At 28.0% G+C, this 22,564-nt stretch overlaps 1 protein-coding gene across 4 annotated transcripts in view; it reads left to right on the plus strand.

The window, feature by feature from the left end:
* Nucleotides 1–21,410, plus strand: part of brm (ATP-dependent helicase brm) — a 143,243-nt gene extending 121,833 nt beyond the window's left edge. For 2 of the 4 annotated variants that reach the window (XM_075372238.1, XM_075372241.1), the window contains exon 27: nt 10,559–11,681. In XM_075372238.1, the coding sequence (XP_075228353.1) occupies nt 10,559–10,758 (200 nt within the window). In that variant the 3' untranslated portion in view covers nt 10,759–11,681. Of the gene's footprint in view, nt 1–10,558; nt 11,682–15,750; nt 15,908–20,829 lie in introns of those variants that run through there. The other 2 variants (XR_012757274.1, XM_075372239.1) reach the window with 2 other exon arrangements.
* Nucleotides 21,411–22,564: the final 1,154 nt, after the last annotated feature.

Genomic DNA, 22,564 nt, shown 5'->3' on the forward strand with positions numbered 1-22,564 from the left:
AGGCAGCATGTGCCAGTCTACTGCGGAAGTATTCCAGAAAGGAGCCAGTATACGGATGGACCTCTGCAATTGCAGAAAAGAGGAAGGCCTGCCACAGGGCTTGGAGACACATGACAAAGGCGTACCTCCCTGGCCTTAGAGACATCCTTACAGATAGATATTGTGAATCCAAGAAGGATCTTGTTAGATGCATCCAAGAAGCTAAGAAGAGGTCTTAGAAGAAACTAATTTTGGAAGTAGAAATGGATCCATAGGGCAGGCCCTACATCATACTGGTAAGGAGGACCTTAAGGCCTAGAACCCTTGTTACTCAGGATGTTCATGTCCATTCGCAATATAATAGACAGGCTCTTTGCTGAAGGAGAGGAGTGAACAGATGAGCCTTCCTCTTTTCACTTTAACTGAACTTTTGGAGGCAGCAACATGATTACCTCCGGCTAAGGCGCTGGGTTCTCACTAGCTGCCGAATTTGGTAGTCAAAGTGGCGGTTCAGGCTGAGCTGGGGGTTTCTCTTGAGGTTTACAACAGTTGCCTCATGGAAGGTGTATTCCCCAAGATACAGAAGCACCAGCGGCTGGTGCTTGTTGAAAAACCTGGGGGAGATCCAGGACTCCCTTCTTCTTACTGGCCGCTTGCGATGATAGATGCGCTGGGCAAAATACAGGAGTGTATGCTCTCCAGCACAGAATATATCAGGCAGTCAAGGAGAGGGTGGATTCTCTGCTAATCGGTATTGCTTTCGCAGGCTTCCGCCCTCGATGCTGTGGTGGCGGTGTGTGAGGTGGCTGGTAAAGCTGCAACAAGAGGGGAATGGTGAGGAATCTCCTTGTCACTCTAGATGTGAGAAATGCATTTAACTGCATTTCCAGGTCGCTAATGCAAGCCTTGGAGGAACATGAAGTGCCTTTTATTTGTGACAAATGGTTTGTTTCTACTTATCGGGGCACAGGCTTGAGTGTCAGGTATCAGGAGAAACAGTTCTGCAGAACTTACATAAAGAAGTGCCTTAGGGGTAAGTACTTAACCAACTCTTTGGAGCCTGACTTATGATGGCGTTTTTCGAGTTGCCCTTTCGCAGGATGTAACAATGTTTGGTTATGCCGATGACCTTGCTGTGGTTGTCAAGGCAGATACAAAGAGAGAGAGGTCATTGACAAAATAAGAGAAGCATACACGATAATAAAAGGTTGGATGGCAGGGGTGGGAGTAACACTAAGGCCAGATAAAACTGAAATTGTAGCGATCTTTGCGGCTAAGAAGAAAATGATACTAAAAGTAGCATTAGGAGAATAGTGTCGAGGCCGGCAATAAAGCACCTCAGCATATGGATAGATAGCAGGTTAAGATTTAGCATACAAGGAGTAGAGGCAGCTAATAAAGCCAAAAGGACTGCAAGATTAATAGCTGGCTTCCTACTTAATACTGGTGGACCGACTATACATCGGAGGAGATTATTAGTGAGAGTGACATATGCTACAATGCTGTATGGGACAGCTTTGAGCTGATGTAACAAGATTTGCAAAATATCGTGGAAGACTAGAGTCGGTTCATAGATAATGTCTGCGAATCAGAGCAGCATATAGAACAGTCTCTAAGGAGGCAGCTGAAGTCCTGGCAGATGTAATGCTGATAGAATTGGTTATTTTGCAGAAGAAGAGGCTCTCAAGGGGAGTAGAGGCCCCTGCCATTAAGAGACAAAAAGCACATAACATCCCAGATAACAGAAGAATTAATGGAGACTTGGCAGGAGTGGTGGGACCGAGCCACTATAATTCGGTGGACCGATCGCCTTATAAGTGACATCAGTGTAGTGTCACCAATGGACCAATGGCTCATGTGTAGTAGGACCAATGGCTCACTGATATACAGTTCAACACAGTTTCTGGTGGGTCATGGCAGTTACAGGGTGTATTTGCATAAATGCGGCCTGGACCACACAGATCACTGCCCTGACTGCAATGAGGAAGAGGCTCCTGACCATGTGTGTTTCTCTTGCCTGTGCTTTGATGAAGAACGTAGGGAGATGTTAAATATGTTAGGCTTGGAAGATATATTCCATCCAGAGGACACATAAAGCATAATGCTAAAAGGAGTTAAAGAATGGAAAGCGTTTGAGAGCAATGTTAAGAAGGTGATGGATATGCTACATATTTATGAAGAGTCTCTGAGGATGCCGGAGTGGATAGGTCTGCGACTGAGCACCTAGGGGTCCCCCTGAGCATGTGGGGATCGCCTCTGTGCAATGAAGCAGTGGGCACTTCGCATTTTGATCCCTGACGACATGACACTCCCCTTTACCAGATGTTATGCTCTCCACGAGCAGCCCCAGAAAGGGGAGGAAAATACATTTTTTTAAATAAAATATATTCGACTTATGTTATAAACTATTCACCCTTGTATTCTGAGTTGTCCATCCTACTTCAAATAAACATCTTTCAACATTTCTTAAACTCTGCAAGTTTAACTAAGCAATGCTGCTGTCAACTGTGCAGTGATTCAATCAAGATCACTGCACAGTTCAGCTAGCAAAGCATCCTTTAACAAGTTAATCAATTGAAAACATCAACCTTCCAACTTCATTTTAAAAGAAAGTCTGCTGATGGTAGATCAGTTGAAAAGGAGGGTCTGGAATGATCATTGAACAAAACATGTAACATGTTTCATTTAGGATTCATGTTTCTATGAAGTATAGAATCAAGTTAACTCATATCAGCTTGATTCTGGGTTTTTTTTCTAATAAGTCAAAAGGTAGAGTAAATGTGACTGTCATAAAATTTGACTCTGGCCTAAATTTTGGATATAATTTTATGGTGCATATTTTTGGAAATGCTTAATCCTTCAGCTACCTTATGAACATTTAAATGATAATTAGAACAAATGAATTACTTAACTGTTGTAACAGTTTATCCATTTTGAAGGTTTGATGGCCATCCTAAACATGATCATCATCAGTTTAAGTCTAGCCATCTGTGAAAGTTTTAATCACTCGAGCATTTTAATCTGGTTTAAAGTCTCATCCCCATATTCTTTTGTAATATTTCAAATGTTTCCTTAAAGGAGTTTCCCAATTTTAACACAAAATTTCACTTAATCCATTGCTCATGGAAATCACTCACTTTAAATGCAATAAAAATCATGCAGCACTTAATACAAAAAGGCTAATACAATGACTAAACAAAATGATACATTGCAGTTTTCACTGGACTCCCACAAATCCTGTGTAAATAAAGTAGTAGTTATTGTATCAGTCTTTAACTTAATAGTCTAGTCTGGCTTCATTAATGTGTATGTAAGGAGCCATAAACTTTTTTAGACAACTTGACATGAAACACAGAGATACTGAAAATGATATGGCTGTTCTCAAGAACAAGAAGTATTCTATGCCATGCTTAAAATATAGATGAGGTGAAGTTTTTTTTATCGTTTCTTAACTTAACCTAACCAAATATAATAATAAGCTTATTTCTTCTGAAACTTTCATTTGTCATCACAATCTTGATTTTATTTCTTATTATATTATATTATATTTTATGATAATTGTACACCATAATGGGTACATTTTTGTCACTTGTTCAGTATTCCATGGTACTGGTCTTCATTCAAAAATCAGTTTTTTCTGGTGAAATTGTTTAATTTGATGGTCATTTCCATTTAATCGTAAGAAGTGGTTAGACTTTAGCGTGCTGGCCCTTGAATACCCAGCTAGCTGCACCTGTACAAAGCGATTATTAATATATACTTTCTGAGCTGATTGTTTCTTAAAAAAGAAAAATTGTAAATATGTTGTGTTGTTCTTAGCCATCACTAATAACAGGTGTAGTGAATTTTTAAGTTGTTAGATCATTTTTAACTTGTTTATTTCAGTATGTTGAAATGAATTGTTGAATTGTGTTACTTTCAAGTTATAATTCAATTCTTTTTTTCATTCTAGAAATTAACTTAATGATGTACTATTCATTTCAGTTATTTACTTAAAGGTGAAAGTTATAACTGCACTTTAGAAATAATTATCAAGATATGAATTAATTATTTTTTTTATTCCTTGTGCTTTTAAATTTAGAAAAAAAAAATTATTTTATGTGTATAAAATTCAATACTTATTTATTTGTTTATTTATTGTACTGTGGTATGGAAAAAGTTTGTAGTTACCTTTACTGTTGACTCTTAATTAGGTAATAATACGTTGACTCTTAAATAACTAGAATGAGAACTAAATTAGGCATGTCCGTAAAACTTAAGTTAAACTGTTCATAAACAGAATATTTAAATTTTATTATAAAAACGATTAAATTCAGTCTATTTTTTATTTTTTTATTTTCTTTTATTTTATTTTTTAGAAGGTAAAAATTTTTGTTAATAATAAACAGGAGTTTTTATGAAATTTGTAAAAATTGTATATAAAAATCTAAAATGATAACAAAATTATATAGTATCTCCAAAACCTAACCATTTATGGCTTAAAGAATTAAATTAATGAATTAATGACAAAGTAAATGTAAAATATTTAAGAACAAGTTGTGAACAAAGCAACATAACTGGGAACTGTGCGCTTATGTGGTTCGTTTTTCTGAAATAATACAGGAAGTACTTGGGATATCATTTTTTCTATCAGATTAATTTTGGAAACTAGATTAAGAATAAAGTTCCTTTTATGGTATTTGTTAATCTTTAAAGTCTTCGATAATGTAGATGAAATAAAATTTTCACAAATATAAGGTTAAAATATAAAGAAATAAGTTATCTGCAATCTGTAAAATAATTAACAACCTTTAATGTCATAATAAGGATAGAAAAGCCTTTTTTTCATTTTCCAAAGGTTGTAACTCAGAAAAGTGAGACAAGAAGTCTGCCTCTGTCGCTTATCAACTCATATGTAAAGGAAAATGAAAGAGTTAGTTCCAGTATTACTTTTTCTTTTTTAATAACACTTAATTTTTCATTTAGTGAATAATTATACATTTGTTCAGCAGATAATTCACTTGATTTTGACATTTTTTATTATACTACTAACAAATTATAAATCAAAATAAACAAATAAGCTTGTTACATTGATTTCAAGAACTAAGACTTGGAGAAATAACTAAGAACTAAGACCAGATGTACAAAATAAACTGTGGTTTGTAATAAAAAGATATAAAATATCAGTTTATAGAAAAAAAAATCATAAAATGAAAAGTAAGAAAATATTAATAATTAAAATTGAATGAAAGATTTAACTGAAAATAGTCAGAATTTTTACTTAATATTTTTTTTTTATTTTTCTTATCTCAACAAAGCTTTTGATGTACTCCAAATTTATGAGACCTTCAGCAACTGTTACAGTAAAATATTATTCTAGATAAAAAAATATAGTGAACTAGTACAAGACCAAGAACTTATGAGTTGTGCTCTTTAAAGTAACTCTTGGATCAGAAATTCCTTAACAAACTGAACTTGCCAGAGTGAGTCCGTGCGTTAAGAGGCATAATGTACAGTTCGGTTCAGGAATGTTGTTATTTAGTTTTAACAAATGTTTGTAAGATATTAAAATAAGGAAATCATCAAAAGCAGATTGGCACAAGCAAGGAAAGCTTTCCTGAAAAAAGTAAGCTTGCTTTTTCAAATTTAGATTTAGGAATTCTTTAAAATATTTGTATGGTGTATAGCAAAATACTCTACGGCACCAAAACCTGAATAATTTTAAATATAGAAAGAAAAAAAAGGTTTTTGAAGTGTGATTGTAAGAGAAGACTGTTGAAAATCGGGTGAATTAGAATAGAAAATGATGAAGAGATTAATTAAAGAAGAAAGAAACTTGTGACAGAAATCTTATATTAAGACATCCATGTTTGATTAATTTTGGTAGTCGGTTCTTGTGAAATCTCTTAAAAAGAAGGCAGAGCGATATTAGGATACATTAAGCAATTGATATAGGATGTGGTAAGATTTTGAGACTACAAGGTCAGTGTAGAGTCAAGTTAGAGATTATGAACAAAATAATTAATTAAAATCCTCTAGTTAACAAGAGTCAACTGTGTAATACTGCTTTATTTATTTATTACAGTAACCTCCTGAAAATAAGTATGAATTATTGAACCATTAAGTTGTGGTAAATTAATTTTAATATTGTTGTGTCATTTTTTAAATTTTCATTGAAATTGTATAACATTTTTAATTTCATTATTATATTTCTAAAATAATGTACATTTGAACCTATGACATTTTATATACCTGTTCCTGATAATTGCCGTATTCTGTTAATTTAATAGACTCAACATAAGTTTTTTAAATTTACAAGAATCTCTTTAGTTTTTTAAAAATTATTTCTAAAGAAGAATTAGGTTATGATTTCTAAATTTACATTTAAAATGTTTAATAAACTTTTATTGTGTAACTTGGCCAACACTTAGCTGGCATGGGAATCCACCCAAACATACATATATACACATTGTATGAAGTACGGTTTGAACCTAAACGAACAGCTTAATACTGTAATCAACAGCTTAATTTATTTTAAAATTAAATTAAACTTTTTTGTAATCCACAGCTTACAAAAATTAAAATAATTAAAAATTATTTTTAAATTAAAATAGATTTTTTAATTGTATAAGGAATGTACATAGTTCAAAATTATGTTATTCTGTTTTATTACTTATGAGTAATAAAACAGAATAACATAATTTTGTTTCAGTTTCAGTGTATAGTTAATTTGTTTCTTAAACACTTGCCAATCTTATTGAATTAACTCAACTTGCTAATCAATCCATTAACATACATTTTTACTTCAGTAGCAGACTTTATTTAATTTCATATATACTATAAGTGATCATTTGTACAATGGTCTTAGACATTTCCATCTGTATTTAATTGAGCAAAGTTATTTATCTTAAGATAAAAGATTATTGAAAATAAATACAGATACTTTTTATTGTGTAAGAAAATTACTTATTTATACATTTCCTATTTTCGTTGTTGCACATTAAGTTAGGCTAGATTTTAATTTTCATTATTATCATTCAGAGATTTCTCAGACTTAGACAGAACAGTTTAAATAGAATAAAAATCATTATATAAAACTTAAAAGACCCAACCATCTTTTCCTTTTATCTATGCAAATCCCAGCCAGACGTTGCATTTTTCATATGTAACAAGATTTGCTTTTCATTAACAAACAGTAATTGTTATAGGTGATAACCTACTGTTAACTAGTAGCAAACAAACAAAGTTCTGTTATGTGTCATGTAATCAGGATTATTGTATTTTTACAATTATTATTTTTTGTTTTGATTTTTTTTTTTCTTAACAGATATGATTTTTTAAAACTGTTTTAGTTATTATGTTTAAAAACGTTAGTCAAAACATCAACTTTAATTTTTTTTATAATTTTCTGTTTTTACAGCTTTTCATCTGAAGTAATGCAGTTGTCAAAAATCAACTTGCTGGAACATGACACAACTCATTTACAGTTAGTAACTGGCAGAGTGGATTTTGTTTCATTGAAAACACCTGTCATATTGATGACCATTGATTTAGTTTTGTATACTGTAGCATATCATTAATGTTCTTTCTGTTAAATTAAATATTTTTAAGTTAGAGAATCAAAACTTAAAAATATTTGCATTAAAATATCAGTTTTATTATAATTTTAGTTCTTCTAATAGGTTTACTTAAAAAATAATACTCGGTTGATTGTTTTTGTATTCTTTACGAAAGAGGAAACAGTTAATTGTTAAATAGCTAGCTGGTTAGACCAGAAAGAAATTAATAGATTTAATAGTTTTCTCCCTGGTCTGTTTTTTGTAGTCATAGAATATAAATATTAGGATTCATTATAAAGTGATTATTATAGTAAGGTAGTAGTTATTATTATTCTATATATATATATATATATAATAGACCTTTTATTTGTTCATTTATTTAACAAAAAACACAAAACACCATTAAAAAAATGGTCTGTTTTTATAGCTTATATTCTGTTATTTTTTTTATTTTATATTATATATATATATATATATAAAGCATGGCATAAGGTCTTTAATATAATTGGATATCCATGTTGAAAGATTATTTTGGACAATAAAATTTATCTATTTCTTTCAGCATGTTCATATTCTTCCTCAATATTTCATTACATTACTTTGCTTTTGATGTAGAAATAAAGGTTAGATTTTCCTTACATTTTTATAAAGCTGTAAAAGAAAGTAATTGCTTTCTTTATATTTACAAAAAACAAAATACCTAGGTAATTAACGATAGCATCTATATTTCTAAATTTTTAATAGATAACTATATGGAATGAAATGTCTCTTACAGTGGAATAAAACTTCTCATGTAATTTTCAAAATTGTGAAGTGTAATAATAAAAATGAGTGCAGTCTAACAATTTCTCCCCTTTTTTCTATAGCTGTGGAGGACTAGAAAAACGCCACAGCAATTAATCTTATTTAACATGGTTTTTATTTTGCTTTTTTAATACTCCAATTGACTGAATTGATCACTGGAGGGGCTCCAGTGATCATAGCAGCCTTTACTCTTATAATAAAGTTAATTTTGTATCCTTAACTCATTCTTTTGAATGAAAACAATTTGGTTTAAAAGTTATTGATGATGTGCTGAAATTATTCATTACAGTGACTTATTTTATCATAATTAACGCTGGCTTATTATACCGGATAATTCACAAAGGAGTTCACAAATTTAAAGGCTTATAAAAATTTATTGAGATAACTTATGGATTTGTTTTGGTCTCATTTCATAGAAAAACACATCAAATTTGTCACGCAACATTCACTTTAGTTCAGTACGGCTTCCATTTGTAATGCGACATGCATCCTACCTGAAGGCTATTTCGTTTCAGACTGTAGCCAGCAAGTCGAGTGTTACTTCTGCAGCTGCAGTGTTAATTCGAAGTTGTAGCTAAACAAGGTCAGCAGTCAAAGGTTGTACATAAAGATCGGTTGTTCCGGTCTTTAATGAAAAGAAAAAAATCTAGTGGGGTCAAATCTGAGAAGTGAGGTGACCACGGAATTGGACCTTAACGCCCCATCAAATCAACCTGGAAATTGAGTATCAAGAAAATTTCATACTTCTAGGCAGTAGTGAGGTGGTGCCCCGTCTTGCTAATAGTAATGACATCCATTTTAGTCATCATCTAACTGAGGAATTAGGAAAGTTTGAAACACATCCCGATAAACAACACCATTTATGGTTGTCTCCTGGAAGAACAAGCCATACAGTCTTTATTTGCTTTGGATACAAACATTGCTCTGAGGGCTATCATAAAGTACTGTAAAGTTTCATGAGGATTTTCGTTACCCCATATTCGGCAGTTATAGCTATTCACCTTGCCACTGATGTGAAACGTTGACTCATCTCTAAAAATGTATCATCTGCAATTCCATCCAACATTTTCACACAAAACTATAGCCAAACAACTTTGTTGCCATGTATAGTGTGTTGAACCATGCTTATTTTGTATGGTTTCAAGTGCAGTCATTTACGTAATATGCACCAAACAGTCGTTTGTGAAACGCCAGTCTCATGTGACACATAGAGCTGATTTTTTCAAAATGCATGCAGAGTTTTTTCTGAGTTGTTCCACAGCAGCTTCAGGGACATGTGGGTATCCTGGTGTTTTTGTATGTTTAACAGAACAACCTGTCTCAACGGTAAATTGTATCCCTACCATACTGTATACAAAAATCACATTGAACTGTAATTGCCGACTGCAAATCGTGAAACCAAAACGCACAGCAAGTACGTTCCGCAGTAAATGAATCTATGTTTAACAACACTGTTAACAGTACTGGTGGATGAATTTGGTACTAATGAACTATGTGGATCAAAACTTTATATGTTTTCCTCTGAAATGAAACTCAACTGAATCTGTAAGTTATCTAAATAAATTTTTATATGCTTTTAAAGTTGTGAAATCTTTGAATTACCTGGTATTGTTAGTCTGTTTTATAGTCTAAGGAAAGTTTAAAATTAAGTTCTGTGATTTATATGAAATCAAGAAACATTTCATTTTTAATTTCTCAGTAGGGAAAACATTTGTTGGCTTATATTGACTAAAGGTATATATAAAATTCATTTTTTATACCAGGAAAAATGACAGAAACTTGAAAAATCATTTTAAAATCAGGGAAGGGTTTAAATAGGTAAACCATTTACCAGTTCCTCAGTCAGCCCCTTCATAAAATTTCTCTCCATAAAACATTTTTCCGCTGTTTAAAGTGTCAACTCCACAAAATTTCATTAAATCCATTTAGAAGTAGTCATCAAACACACACACATACAAAACATATATATATATATATATATATAAATAAATATAATATGTAAATGTCAGATTGACCAATTAACTTAGTAGATACCTTGCCTATTTTTCAAATAAAGTGTTTATCAAATTTTGTAGTCAAATTTACATCTGTTGCAGATAGGTTTTAAGTTGCAAATAGGTTAAGTTGTCATAGGTTCAGATTTTTCACTGGATAAATGAATGTCTAATGCGTTTAGTCTTTTGTATAATCTTTATTTGCTGAAATATATGCTTATACGATTTGTATTGCCTTTTTAGGTTCAGTGGGTGGAGCCGGAGATGATGATGCAGCATCTGATGCCGATTCCAGTGTTAGGATGAAACTTAAATTAAAGGCTGGTAGTGGACGAGGTGGTAAATCTGGTGTAGGATCAAGTGGAGATGGACGTGGCAGACGCAAACGAAAGAAGTACGTTAGTGACGACGATGATGATGATGCAGATACAACTAATACATAAAACAATGTATATAAAATTATGTCCCATTAGGATTATTTAAGAAAAAGAAATTACACTTAATTACTTAAAAAGTAGTCTGTGGAAGGCTTTTTTTATCAATTCTTTCTACAAAGTATAATAATGTTAATTAAGCTGAGCAAAATCGATGATAATTCGATAAGAAGTAATATGTCAACACATTGAAGTAATAATGTCAAAAGAATCTCTTTCCATTTCCCTTTAACTACATTTAACACAGTAGACAAGCTGGGTCCAGGGAAAGAATGTAAACAGGATTTTTTTATGACAATGCTTGCACAGTTCTCAATCCATTTCTGGGAGTCTCGTAAAAAATGCAGATGGATATGAAGTAAATGATACAAGCATCCAAAGCAGTATTATTTAACAAACCATTTCCACAGATCAACAAAGGTAAAACGTGCTATATAAAATGTAGTATAAATTCTAAAAAATAACAGAAATTTAGAAACTGAGGCTACAGTGTAAAAAAATACTTCTTTAAAAAGTTTTTATCATTATATATTAAGAATATCTGGTGTTATGCATTTCTATAACAACTACCATTTTCATGAAACTTACACTTCAAGAAGTCATCTCTCATTGTATGGTATTTATCATCCTTTACCCATGTAACTATGCTTATGTTGCATAATTTTATTCTTGTTTCCATTTTTAAGTTAGTGTAACTGTATTAAAACGTAATTGTAAGGTACCAGAAAATCGTTATTAATTATTTCCTCTGGTTTAGTAGTGGATAGGATTGTTGTTGTTTAAGTTTATTGAAAATAGGTTACTTTTTCCGGTTGATGTATTGTTAAAATACCTTACTAATTGGCATTTACAGAGTTATAAATGTAACACATTTCTTACAATATTCTACTGACAAATATTTTTCTGAACAAAATTTTCATCTTTTTATACTTTTTGATGTCTTGTGACTATTAGTATGTTTCTTCCTCTTCCATCTATATAGGTTTATATATTTTTTTTATTAAACATTTATGAAAGCTGTATACAACTACTCATAGAACAGATATTTTAGATGCATATTTTTTTTTATAATAATTTAAAATACCTTACTGTTTTATATATAATTTTTTTTTTCTATTTTCGTAACATTTAATATTATTGTCAAACATTGAAACTTTAAGAATTCTTAATTAATGTTGACTTTTTTCAGTTTTTTTTTAAACTAATTAACTAAAATAGTCAAGTTACACATATTTGCACTCATCCTTGCAAAATTAAATATAATGGTCTCCTTTGTTATTATTATTATTACTTCTGTAATCACTGAGAATTGTGTTAGATGCACCAGCTCTGTCTTACCCATATTGGAATTGCTTTTGATAAATTAAAATAAATAATAAATTAAACTTATAATTTTAATTTAATTTGGGATGAATCTTTCTTTAATATTACACATTCTAAGGTTCTGTTTCTTGAAGTCTTTATCATGTTAGTGAATAAATAATTACATTTTTTAATGTAGTTAGAGCTACAGAAAAGAGTTCTGTAAATTGCTTCTTTTCCACCATATTTTATTGTCTGAGTAGAAATTTTCTATAAATAATTATAATGTGATATCCTTACATATATATTGTATAATATTAATCAGCTAATCAGGGAGACTGATAATCAAATTGAAACTAATTTTGCCCTACTTTTGGCTATATAAATAATGATTTTTTTTATAGTGCTTTCATTGATAATTTTTCTGCAAGATTACAAATTGAATTTGATATCTGTAATGTCTATGTTGCATATACTTCATTATAGAATATAACCAAAAATGTATGAGAACAGTTTGAAACTAATAGGATAATATGCCATTAAATCATAATTTGTATTATGAAACTGTAAAATAATAATTATATTCATATTTACTATGATAATATTTTATTGTGACATGAATTTATTTATTGCATAATTAGACTTAAAATGGGACATAATATCCATTGTTTTATGTTAACAGTAAAATAATCTAAAATATAAATTTAGTATTAATTTTTTTGTTTAATAATAATTATTATTACTATATATTCTATTAATTGTGATATGTGCGTAAATATTAATTATTAGGTAATTAATTACAGTATATCATACAAGTATATAAACTTTTTATCATTTTTAAGTTTTTTGTCTGCTTTTAAATTAATTTATTTTAATTGATGAAAAAATTGTTAAAATCAATTACAGTTGTTAATATTTTAACGAATAACAACAAATATCTACTTGGTAGAATCTCTTATTTTTTTTCTTTAAATGAAAAAGACATTAATTTTCTACTTTCATATCAGGGTTTTTGTAATTAATTTAATTAAAATGTAAATTTATTTCCCTTTTCAGGCAAATTGATTTTTTTTTAACTGATCTAATATTTATGACTTTTTAGTCAGTTTTTAATAGATTGGGTTAATGTCAGTTATACAAATAGTTATAATCAACTTTTTAAGTTTAATTTTTAATAGTTTATAAATTTAAATTTATATGACTGCATATATTTAGCTTTAAGCTTTGTTTATTGTATGTATTTTAAGAAAAAAATATTTATATATATATATATATATATATAAATATATGTGTGGCCCAGTTGTAGTAAACATTCATTGTTTACTTCTTTCATTTTTTTATAATACTTAGTATTTTTAAAATTCTGTTCTAAATTAATGTTTTATTAACTAATTGGTTATTGTTATTTTATGTGATATATATTTGGTAATGAGGAATCTGTCAACGTTTTGTATGTGAAATTATAAATTGGGAGTTAATAGTGTTTAAAATTATGCATATATTGAACGTACATTATTTTATTTGTTTGTTTGCACGTTTTAATGATAGATTGCTGTGTTACAAATATCATAATTTGAAAAATGCAGCAGATTTATTTCAGCTATACATTGGTTTAATTTCTAATTTACTTGGGATAACCATTTATTTATAAACTGTACAGCATCTAAATGTCTTGGATGTTTTGTAATTGACTTAAATGGTATTAGCTCTGTTAAAATAAATTAATACATCAGCTTTGATCAGATTGTTAGAGTAAAAAAATTAACTGTGGTTATTAAGGAAAGCCGTTCTAATTATGACTGATATTTATTTGAACTCTGCAATACAAATTACATATAATAATTATAAACAACCTTGATTTGTTTACCCTAGAATGTCACTACTTCATTTAATTGTCATAGTTTCAATTTTAACAGTATAATTTTTTAATAATCATATACATGTCATTTTGCTTATTAAATGCTTTGTTCAAATTAAAATTACCTGTAAGCAACTTTATGCCCTTAGCAGTGTTAATGTAATAACTATACTGACACCTATACTATTACCGGGACACTGTTCAGTGTCCCAGTCTAATCAGCTTAAAAACTTAATCAGAATCATAATTATAGCGGCTTAAGTGTGAACTAATATCATCATTTATTTCACTCCTTAATATCTTAATCTTGTATTGGTATTAGGAAGGTATCATAAAAAATTATCCCAAATTCTTAATTCAGAAAGGCTGAAAAGAATTGGAATAAAAGAATGCAAATATACGTAAAATATGAGGGCTGAAATTCTGATGAATACTGATACACTACAATTATTATAGTTTCTCTATACATATATTTATACATAGTTTCTAATCAAAATATTTTTATTCTCAACTTATTTAGATTCTTTTATCTTTTAATAGTCCAGAATTGTTGAACAATAATAATGTATCAATAATCATCAAGGCTCCTCAAATTCACAAATCCATTAATACTAGAATGAAGTAGTATTTCCAACTTCTGATTTCAGTCATTATACTGTGGTTTTTTTAATGTTGTAAAAGTTATCTTGATATACATTCCAAATATATGGCTCTTATTGTGACCATAGTCACATTTACTTCCTAGATTTATAATGTGTTCAGAAAAAATTATATAACTTTGAGCCTTGATAATGTGAATGAAATAATTTGATAGCTTACCACCACTATATAAAAAATAGTTAGCTTGGTTTCTTATCATCATCCCTTTCTGAAAGCCTTGTTTACTTGAAATTATTTGATTTATTCTTGTAGAAGGGTTAGTTTCTTAGTTATGTAAAGGTAACAGTTCCCATATGAATACATAAGTTGAGTAATGAGTAAAGAATGACATTGATCATTGTTATATTATTAACACCGTCTAGTAAATCGGATTTAGAAGCTAATGGATTGAATTTTTTTTTTATCATAAAAAATATTTAGCTCAGAAATACACACACGAAAAATCATATAAATCTGTGTTTCTGATTAAAAATTCATTTCTCCTTTACACTAACATTCAAATTTATATTTCTTATTAAAATTTATGCAATGTTCATTTAAGATAATATGAAATAGGGAGGGGTAATATGAATAATAAGCAGTATAGTGAATATCAGAGAATGGAATAATAACATTATCCCTAATGTTATTATTAGGTAACATTAGGCAACAACATAGGAAGTAGCTTGCAAACAGAATTTACAGTTGTGTGAGAAATCCTTAATTAGTACATTACTATCGCTTATGTTTTAGTAAATAATAAACTGCACGTTCAGTTTTTATATATGAGACAATGACAGATGTTCTTAATTACCATTTTTATATTTATTTAACAATTGGATTATATTTTTACAGAAGGCATATGTGTGCACATCAGCTATAGCAGCAGTAAATCTTATCGTAAAAATAGTTATAGTTTTTTGTTTTTTAATTAATTAATATTTTATCGATTTAATTTCTTTTATATTCTAAATCTTTTATTAATAATTAGCATATTGCGGACATATTTTGTTTTTAAATTTTTAATTTATTCAAGGATTATTTACTTATATGGTGATATTAGTACAGTGTATTAGTTATAGAATAACCGATTAAATTATAAACAGTTTAATGGGATAATATTTTTTTCCATCTGTGCACCTTTTCATTTACTCTTGTACTACTGTATGCACTGTTAAATTTCATATTATAGTTATGTTTAGGATTATCCTTGTTAGAAATTTCCTGTTTTCTTCAGAAGAATGAAAATTCAATTTACGGCTTAGCATTGTGTTGTAGTACTTTACTGTGATCATAATCAAAATCTGTATACGTATGGCCAAATCCTGTCGACATCGGTTTCTGTTTGTAGAATGAAAGGTACTGTAATCTAGAATAAGAAAACAGATTATTATTGTTATTATTACTGTTACCAAAAAGGAATTTAGCTTTTCTCCTATTCCATTGGATTTTTATCTAAGGTGTTGGTTGGTACTTCCATATTGGATGTGGTATTTTAAAATTTATTCTCACTGATTTTATATTTTATTTTTATATCGCTTCTACTATAGATATTTCATTATAAGCATGCAGTCTAATCAGATGTTATTTATTAAAAGTGGCATGTTAGTAATTGTTCTTGGTAGTTTATACTTAAGTTGATGTACAGGAACTATTGTAAACATAATCTTATTAATTTTTGAGAAAATTTCTTTATATGTACATTTTTTTTTAATTAACGATGTAATTTCTTGTAAGAATATGTTTTCTAGTTAAAGATTTTAGATAAATCATCATTAGCTGTCGAGTTACATTTCAGTATTGTTTGAAATTAGTAGAAAATCATTTTCAACTATAATTGAACCATATTTTCTACTTTACAGAAATTCTATAAAAAGATTATGATGGTGGAGGAAATTGTGGTGTTTTCCTAAGAATACAACTTTTGTATTCTTTAGACTGTATATTATTGTTTTTATTAATGAAATTCTTCTCTTACTCAAAGAGTATTATTAATAAAAGTGTTTTAGAATAAAATACCAGAAATGTGTTACTAAATCCTTAATTAAATTTTGGTAGATTAACTCATCTCATAATAATAGATAACAAGAAGTCTGTTGAAAATTGAGACTATAAATTAATAAATACTTCAAACCTACTTCCAGAATTTGTGCTTTGTGTTTACCAATATATGAGATTGACAACACCATAGTAAGCTTGCTTTCATTTTAACATTATGACCTAAGCATAAGTTCTTTAGATTTTATGCATTAGACTCCTTTTTGTTGGAGTAGGTGGTAATACTTTTTTTTTGTAAGATATTCAATTTTTTTTAATCAGATCTTACAGTCTTAACAAAGAATTTAGTTGTATTACCCAGTTTCATTCATTTATTCAGTGTATTTTGATTTTTCTATTTCTTTAAGTTAAAATGATTGAAGCTTAGTAGTAATGTTGTTAAATGAATTAAATATATTACCTATGTTTTGATAACTTAAAATGATTTATGTTTCTTATTATTAAACTTATAAGTATTGGATACATAAATTACAATTTTTTAAATTTATTCATTTCTGGGTATGATATTGAATTAACACTGACGTAAATTTTGAAAGAATTGGATATTTAAAGAACAGTTTTATCTGAAGTGCATTTTTTCTTACGAATGTAAAAATTTAGGATGAATTGTCAAATAAGATCTCAAGATATATTGAAGTAGTAAATAGAAAATTATATTTTCTGGTAGCTCATAAATAAATATAAATTTTCTTTATCTTGAAATTATAAAATACAATTTGAATTTTTAGATCAACCCTGGAGGAAGAGTTAAGTATTCTTTTAAAATTAACATTCAGATTTTGTGGTTAATGTGCGAGTTGGGCTTGGATTGCTTTTAAAATTTTCTATCAATTTTTAAACTAGATCTGTGCAGTTAGTTGATCAAAATGACTGTCTGATGTAGGATTTGTTAATGGATCTTGTTACATTTAAAGATACTCTTCTCGGCATAAAGTCTGGTGGTTCACAAAGTCTTCATAAATAATAACAAATAAAAATCATTGGCTCTTTAAAATAGGAATGTTAATATTTTTAATTCTGTTAGGTATTTCCCAACTTCTCTTAGCAATAATTCTAATTTTTTTCATGTATGCTAATGTTAGCAAAGGGGATTTACAGAACCTTATTTTCAAGAATTTCTGCTGTAGAGCACTTGCTGTAAGTATTGCTATACTTCCTGTAAAATTTATTTTTCCTGTTAATAATAACATGGTGTTTATTTATCCTCATCTTATCATAACATTTTTGAGGATCTTGTTGTTTGTTATGACTAAAGAAAAAAAATGTTGCCTTCACTATTTTCAACACAAAACGTGTCGCTCCTCACACTACATAGTACTGGATCAAATTGAACATTAATAAACTAGTGAAATGAATTATTATACTCTTACCAGATGTATATCTGAATTTGTCTGATTTTATTCTTTATGATTGCTAAATCTTTGAACTCAGATATTCATTTCTTATGAATATCATTTGTAAGAAAACATCTGCCAAAAGTAATTTAGTTCAATTTTCATGTCTTATTTAATTGTTCTTAGTGAAGTGATAAAATAACGAGTTTTAAAACAATTTTTTTTTCATTTTTGCAATGAAACTAATGTTTATTTAAAGAATGAACAGCAGAGGTCCACAAACCCTACCTTCAGTAACTTGACATTCATAAAACTCATCCTAACATCATCTGGTGGTGGGACCAGTGGTGTTCGCCTTAATCAGTAAAATTTATTTTTCTCATGTAATTTTCATGGAGAAATAGTTCATTATTATTTTGTGATGCTTTGCTAGTATTGTATAAAATACTGCTTGGTTTTTTGTTTTTGTTTTTTTTAATTTCAGATTTCTTTTCAAAACAGAAATAGACTATTAAATTAGAAAGTTCAATGTATTATAAAATGCATTAAGAGATTTTGGTTTTTGTTGTGGTTAGACTAGTAATTTTTTTCAGTTTCAATTTATATTGTGTTTAATACTCAACATTAAATGCAGTCAGACAATAAGAAAATAATTTAAAACATTTTTTTTTTACTTGTTAATCAAACAGTCTTTTTATTACTTAGTTTTTGTAGATGTTTAAGTTGTTACTGTTTTCATTACTTCTTTAGTCATTTAATATATATATATATATATATACACACAGACAGATATGCTACGGATAATGTGATTTATTTATGTAAGGGAAAATTTGTATGAAAAACCATTACGGAGAATAAATATTTGGAAAACGTATATGTTAATGCAAATTAATATATATTTTTATATGCATATTTTAAAGCAACTATAATTATATTTATTATTTTTGCATTTTTCTTTAGTAATTCGCCCTTTGTACTTTAAAAAAAAACCTTTTCTAAATTAGTCGTGTTCTTTTTAAAATATTTCTTTGACATTCTATTTGATTGCAAGAATATTAACAATGCAAAAAGTATATTTATATTATGCAGTAACTCTTAAAATAAACTGTAAACTCGGACCTTTATTTAACTTTTCTATATGATGACCTTTTAAATTATTATTTATGTGTGAATTCAGCAATTTTCTGAAATATATAAAGTTAAAAACTTATAAAATGATTAATCTTAATGTTACTCTGGAAAGTGCCTCTTGGAAATGATTGTGGTGAATGGTGTCGTACTGATATTTGTATGACACTTTAAACTTATAAAATAGCAATAGTATAGATATTACTAAAGTAGAAGTATTGAGACTTCAGTTCAGTGTTGATTGTGTTTGAATAATGTTTCATGGTTGTGTATAATAAATTTTCATTACGTCATAAATGCTAGAAATTAACTGATGAATTTTTTCTCTCCCTAATCTATCTAATTGGTTATTGAGTACAAATACATTGGTAATTGAATGAAAAGACTTGAATTACTAACAAGAATTTTCTGATAGTTATATTTAAATCAATCTGTAAATGAACATGCAGAAGAACACATTCTCTTTGCACGCTTCTAACGTTAAAATGCAGGCAAAGTTATCCAATTAAGGTAACTAAATTTAATGTATGTGAAAATGTTTATTTTTCCACATTTTTTAACTCATTGTGTGTGAAATCAGGTATTAGCTGGCCATACACTGGCTTGAATATTAAATGGAATGTTTGTTATTTGGCCACCTCCAGTGCACTGGTGATGCTAACCTGAACATTAAAACAGCTACATCATTGCTTTTTTTAACTTTTAAAGTGTGTCTATTGCATCAGAAGAATTGATTTTTTTTTTTAAACTTGAATTTTATTAAAGCAATAGTTTTTGGTAATTTTTTTTTGTTACCATTGTTTCATATATTAGTAAAAGAAGTTCTGTTACTTAAAATTAGTTATGATGCAAATTCTGGATAAGATCGAACAATTTCTCTTGATTCTATTCACAAACACCTTAAGAGAGTTTTACAGATACATTCTGGTTGGACCAAATTTCACTGCCATGAAAATTCACAAACTTGAATTTAAAATTCTGTAAATGTTTTATCATCCCATATATATATATATATATATATATATATATATATATAGGGATGAAGTTAATATGTTGTTTTTAAGCTAATGGTTGTACTTTCTATCACATAGATATAATAGGTCAGCCTTTAAAATATATGGATATTAATAGTTACTGTAGGTCATAAAAAACAAACAAAAAGCTGCATTATTTGTAACCATTAATTTTAAATTGTTTTTAAAAACTACCATATACTGTCCAGTTTTTATTCTCAGTTATTTAAAAAAGATTATTATGGTTTTTTTATTGGTTAATATAAAGCTGAGATGATTGATTTTAACAGTAGAGTATGTCCGCAAGTTGTTAATTTTATACACTATTAATGCTATTGTTTGCTGATTTTAATATTTGAACATTTCTAATTGTTTTAATGCATGATATATTTATATATATTTTTTTAATTTTTACTAAATAAAAAAATAATGCTTGCATCATATTTATTAATGATATTTATTATAGATTTTATTTCAGCATTTTGATTTAGCATTATTGTTTTGTTTTTTCTAATTTTTTTCAACAATTGATTAAAGAGTTGAGTTGGATGAAGCATACTAGCATGTTTTAAGTAGAAAGGGGGTTAGCATGCGGTTGAGTGGTTGAGTTATTACTCGCTCACATCTTTTTATTCTTTCTATTTATTTTATAAATACTCTTTTCTTTCACTATTTTTTTGTCTGTGTAATAAAATAATGCTTATTTAATATAATAACCATTGACTTAATGCCTGATCTTTGTTGGCAGACCGGAGATTCTAGATCTGTGATCATTGAACTATGAAACTATAGAAAACCATTGAAAACCACATTCATCCCAATCTCTGTCCTTGGTTTGAGGTTGCAGTTGTTGCTTCTGCCTTGTTCTATCTTATTTTATTTGATAATATATTTATTATTTTTACTTTTTTAAATAAATAAAACAAAACACAAAATTTACTTGTTTTTTTTATATTCTGTTTATTTTTTAACAACCAGAGTTTTTACTTTTTTAATTTATTTTTTAACAAATACTGCTGTCATAACTGTTATTTAATGCACAATGTACTTGTCTTATTTTTACTATTAATATAATAAAATTTTTAATACTGCTAGTTTTATTTTATTTTTGTAAATCACTAGTTAACATAATTTAGAACTATTAATGTTGATTGTTATTGCATTTCTCTTTTTTTTAATTTGATTTGCATACTTGTTCCTCATAACATAAATTATGTTTAGTCATTTTTTTCTTTATTTACTTTTTATTCATGTTTTAATTTAGTATTTATACTGTATATATATTTTTTTTTTTAACAGATTGTGTTAATTTATATTCTTTTGGATTGTGATGGTAAATATGTAATATTTTTAATTCAGACTTGCATACATGTAATGTTAACTTTTTTTTTTTTAATTCATAAAAATATTCATTTTGTTTTAATTTATAACAGTATTATATGAATACATTAAAATATTTATTAATACTTGAATAAAAATGTTATCTTTATGACTTTTTAAGATTATTAAATAAAGAAAATCTAAGACTTTTAGTCTGCTATTTTCGAGGAAATATGTTTTATTCTAGTATTGTTTTCTTTCATATTATTTTTTTTCCAAATTTATTTACTTCATTATTTTTCAAGACCATAATATATTGTTCAAATTTTTAATATTTTTAGGTGCATTTTCAAAAGTAAAATGTTTTCTATGTTATTGAATTTATAAGATTTCTGTTGTGATTATAGATTTAAGTTTTCCTCTATATACATATGTATGTGCAGACATAAATTCATATGTACATCAATTTATGTCTAATATAAATGTATATTTAATGTCTTATATACAATGTATGATATAAATGTATATTTGTAAAAAAAAAGTATATATATTTATTATCTATCTATACACACAACTTACTCATACAAATAGTATTAAATTATAAAAAATATTGTCATAAGATTTTTTTACTGTTGACTTAAAATTTAGTTACTTACAAAATGAAACTGAATTTTTAATCTATATTTAAATGTACATAGTATATAGTTTGGTTTAACTTCAAAGGTTAAATTCAAACTAGTTTTTTTTTTTTTTTTTTTTTTTAAAAACAAACATTAAGCTGTCTAACATTCTTGAAAACAGTTCTTTAAGAAGTTTGCTTTATGATAGAATTTTAAATTAATTTTTCAGAAATAAAATGTAGTTATTTATTAAAAAATAAATACTCTAATAATTAAATTCACTATTATTACTATTTCTAGTAATCACTTGTTTTAAAATTTTTAAGCATTACACTAACACTGTATGCCAAAACTCATCAAAAGAAAGTTTTTTTTATTTTTGTATTAGAATTTATTTTTATTTTACAGCCATGTTAAACAGTTGCTTTCACTGCAGTTAAGAAAATTTAATGCTGAAACTACTAGTTGTCAACTTAAATAATTAATTTCTTAACTTCAGTGGCCATCCCAAAATGCCCAACCCCAAAAAATAAGATTTTTTTT

This window comes from Lycorma delicatula, chromosome 7 (assembly GCF_047948215.1).
Source record: "Lycorma delicatula isolate Av1 chromosome 7, ASM4794821v1, whole genome shotgun sequence".
NCBI classification, from domain to species: Eukaryota; Metazoa; Arthropoda; class Insecta; order Hemiptera; family Fulgoridae; genus Lycorma; species Lycorma delicatula.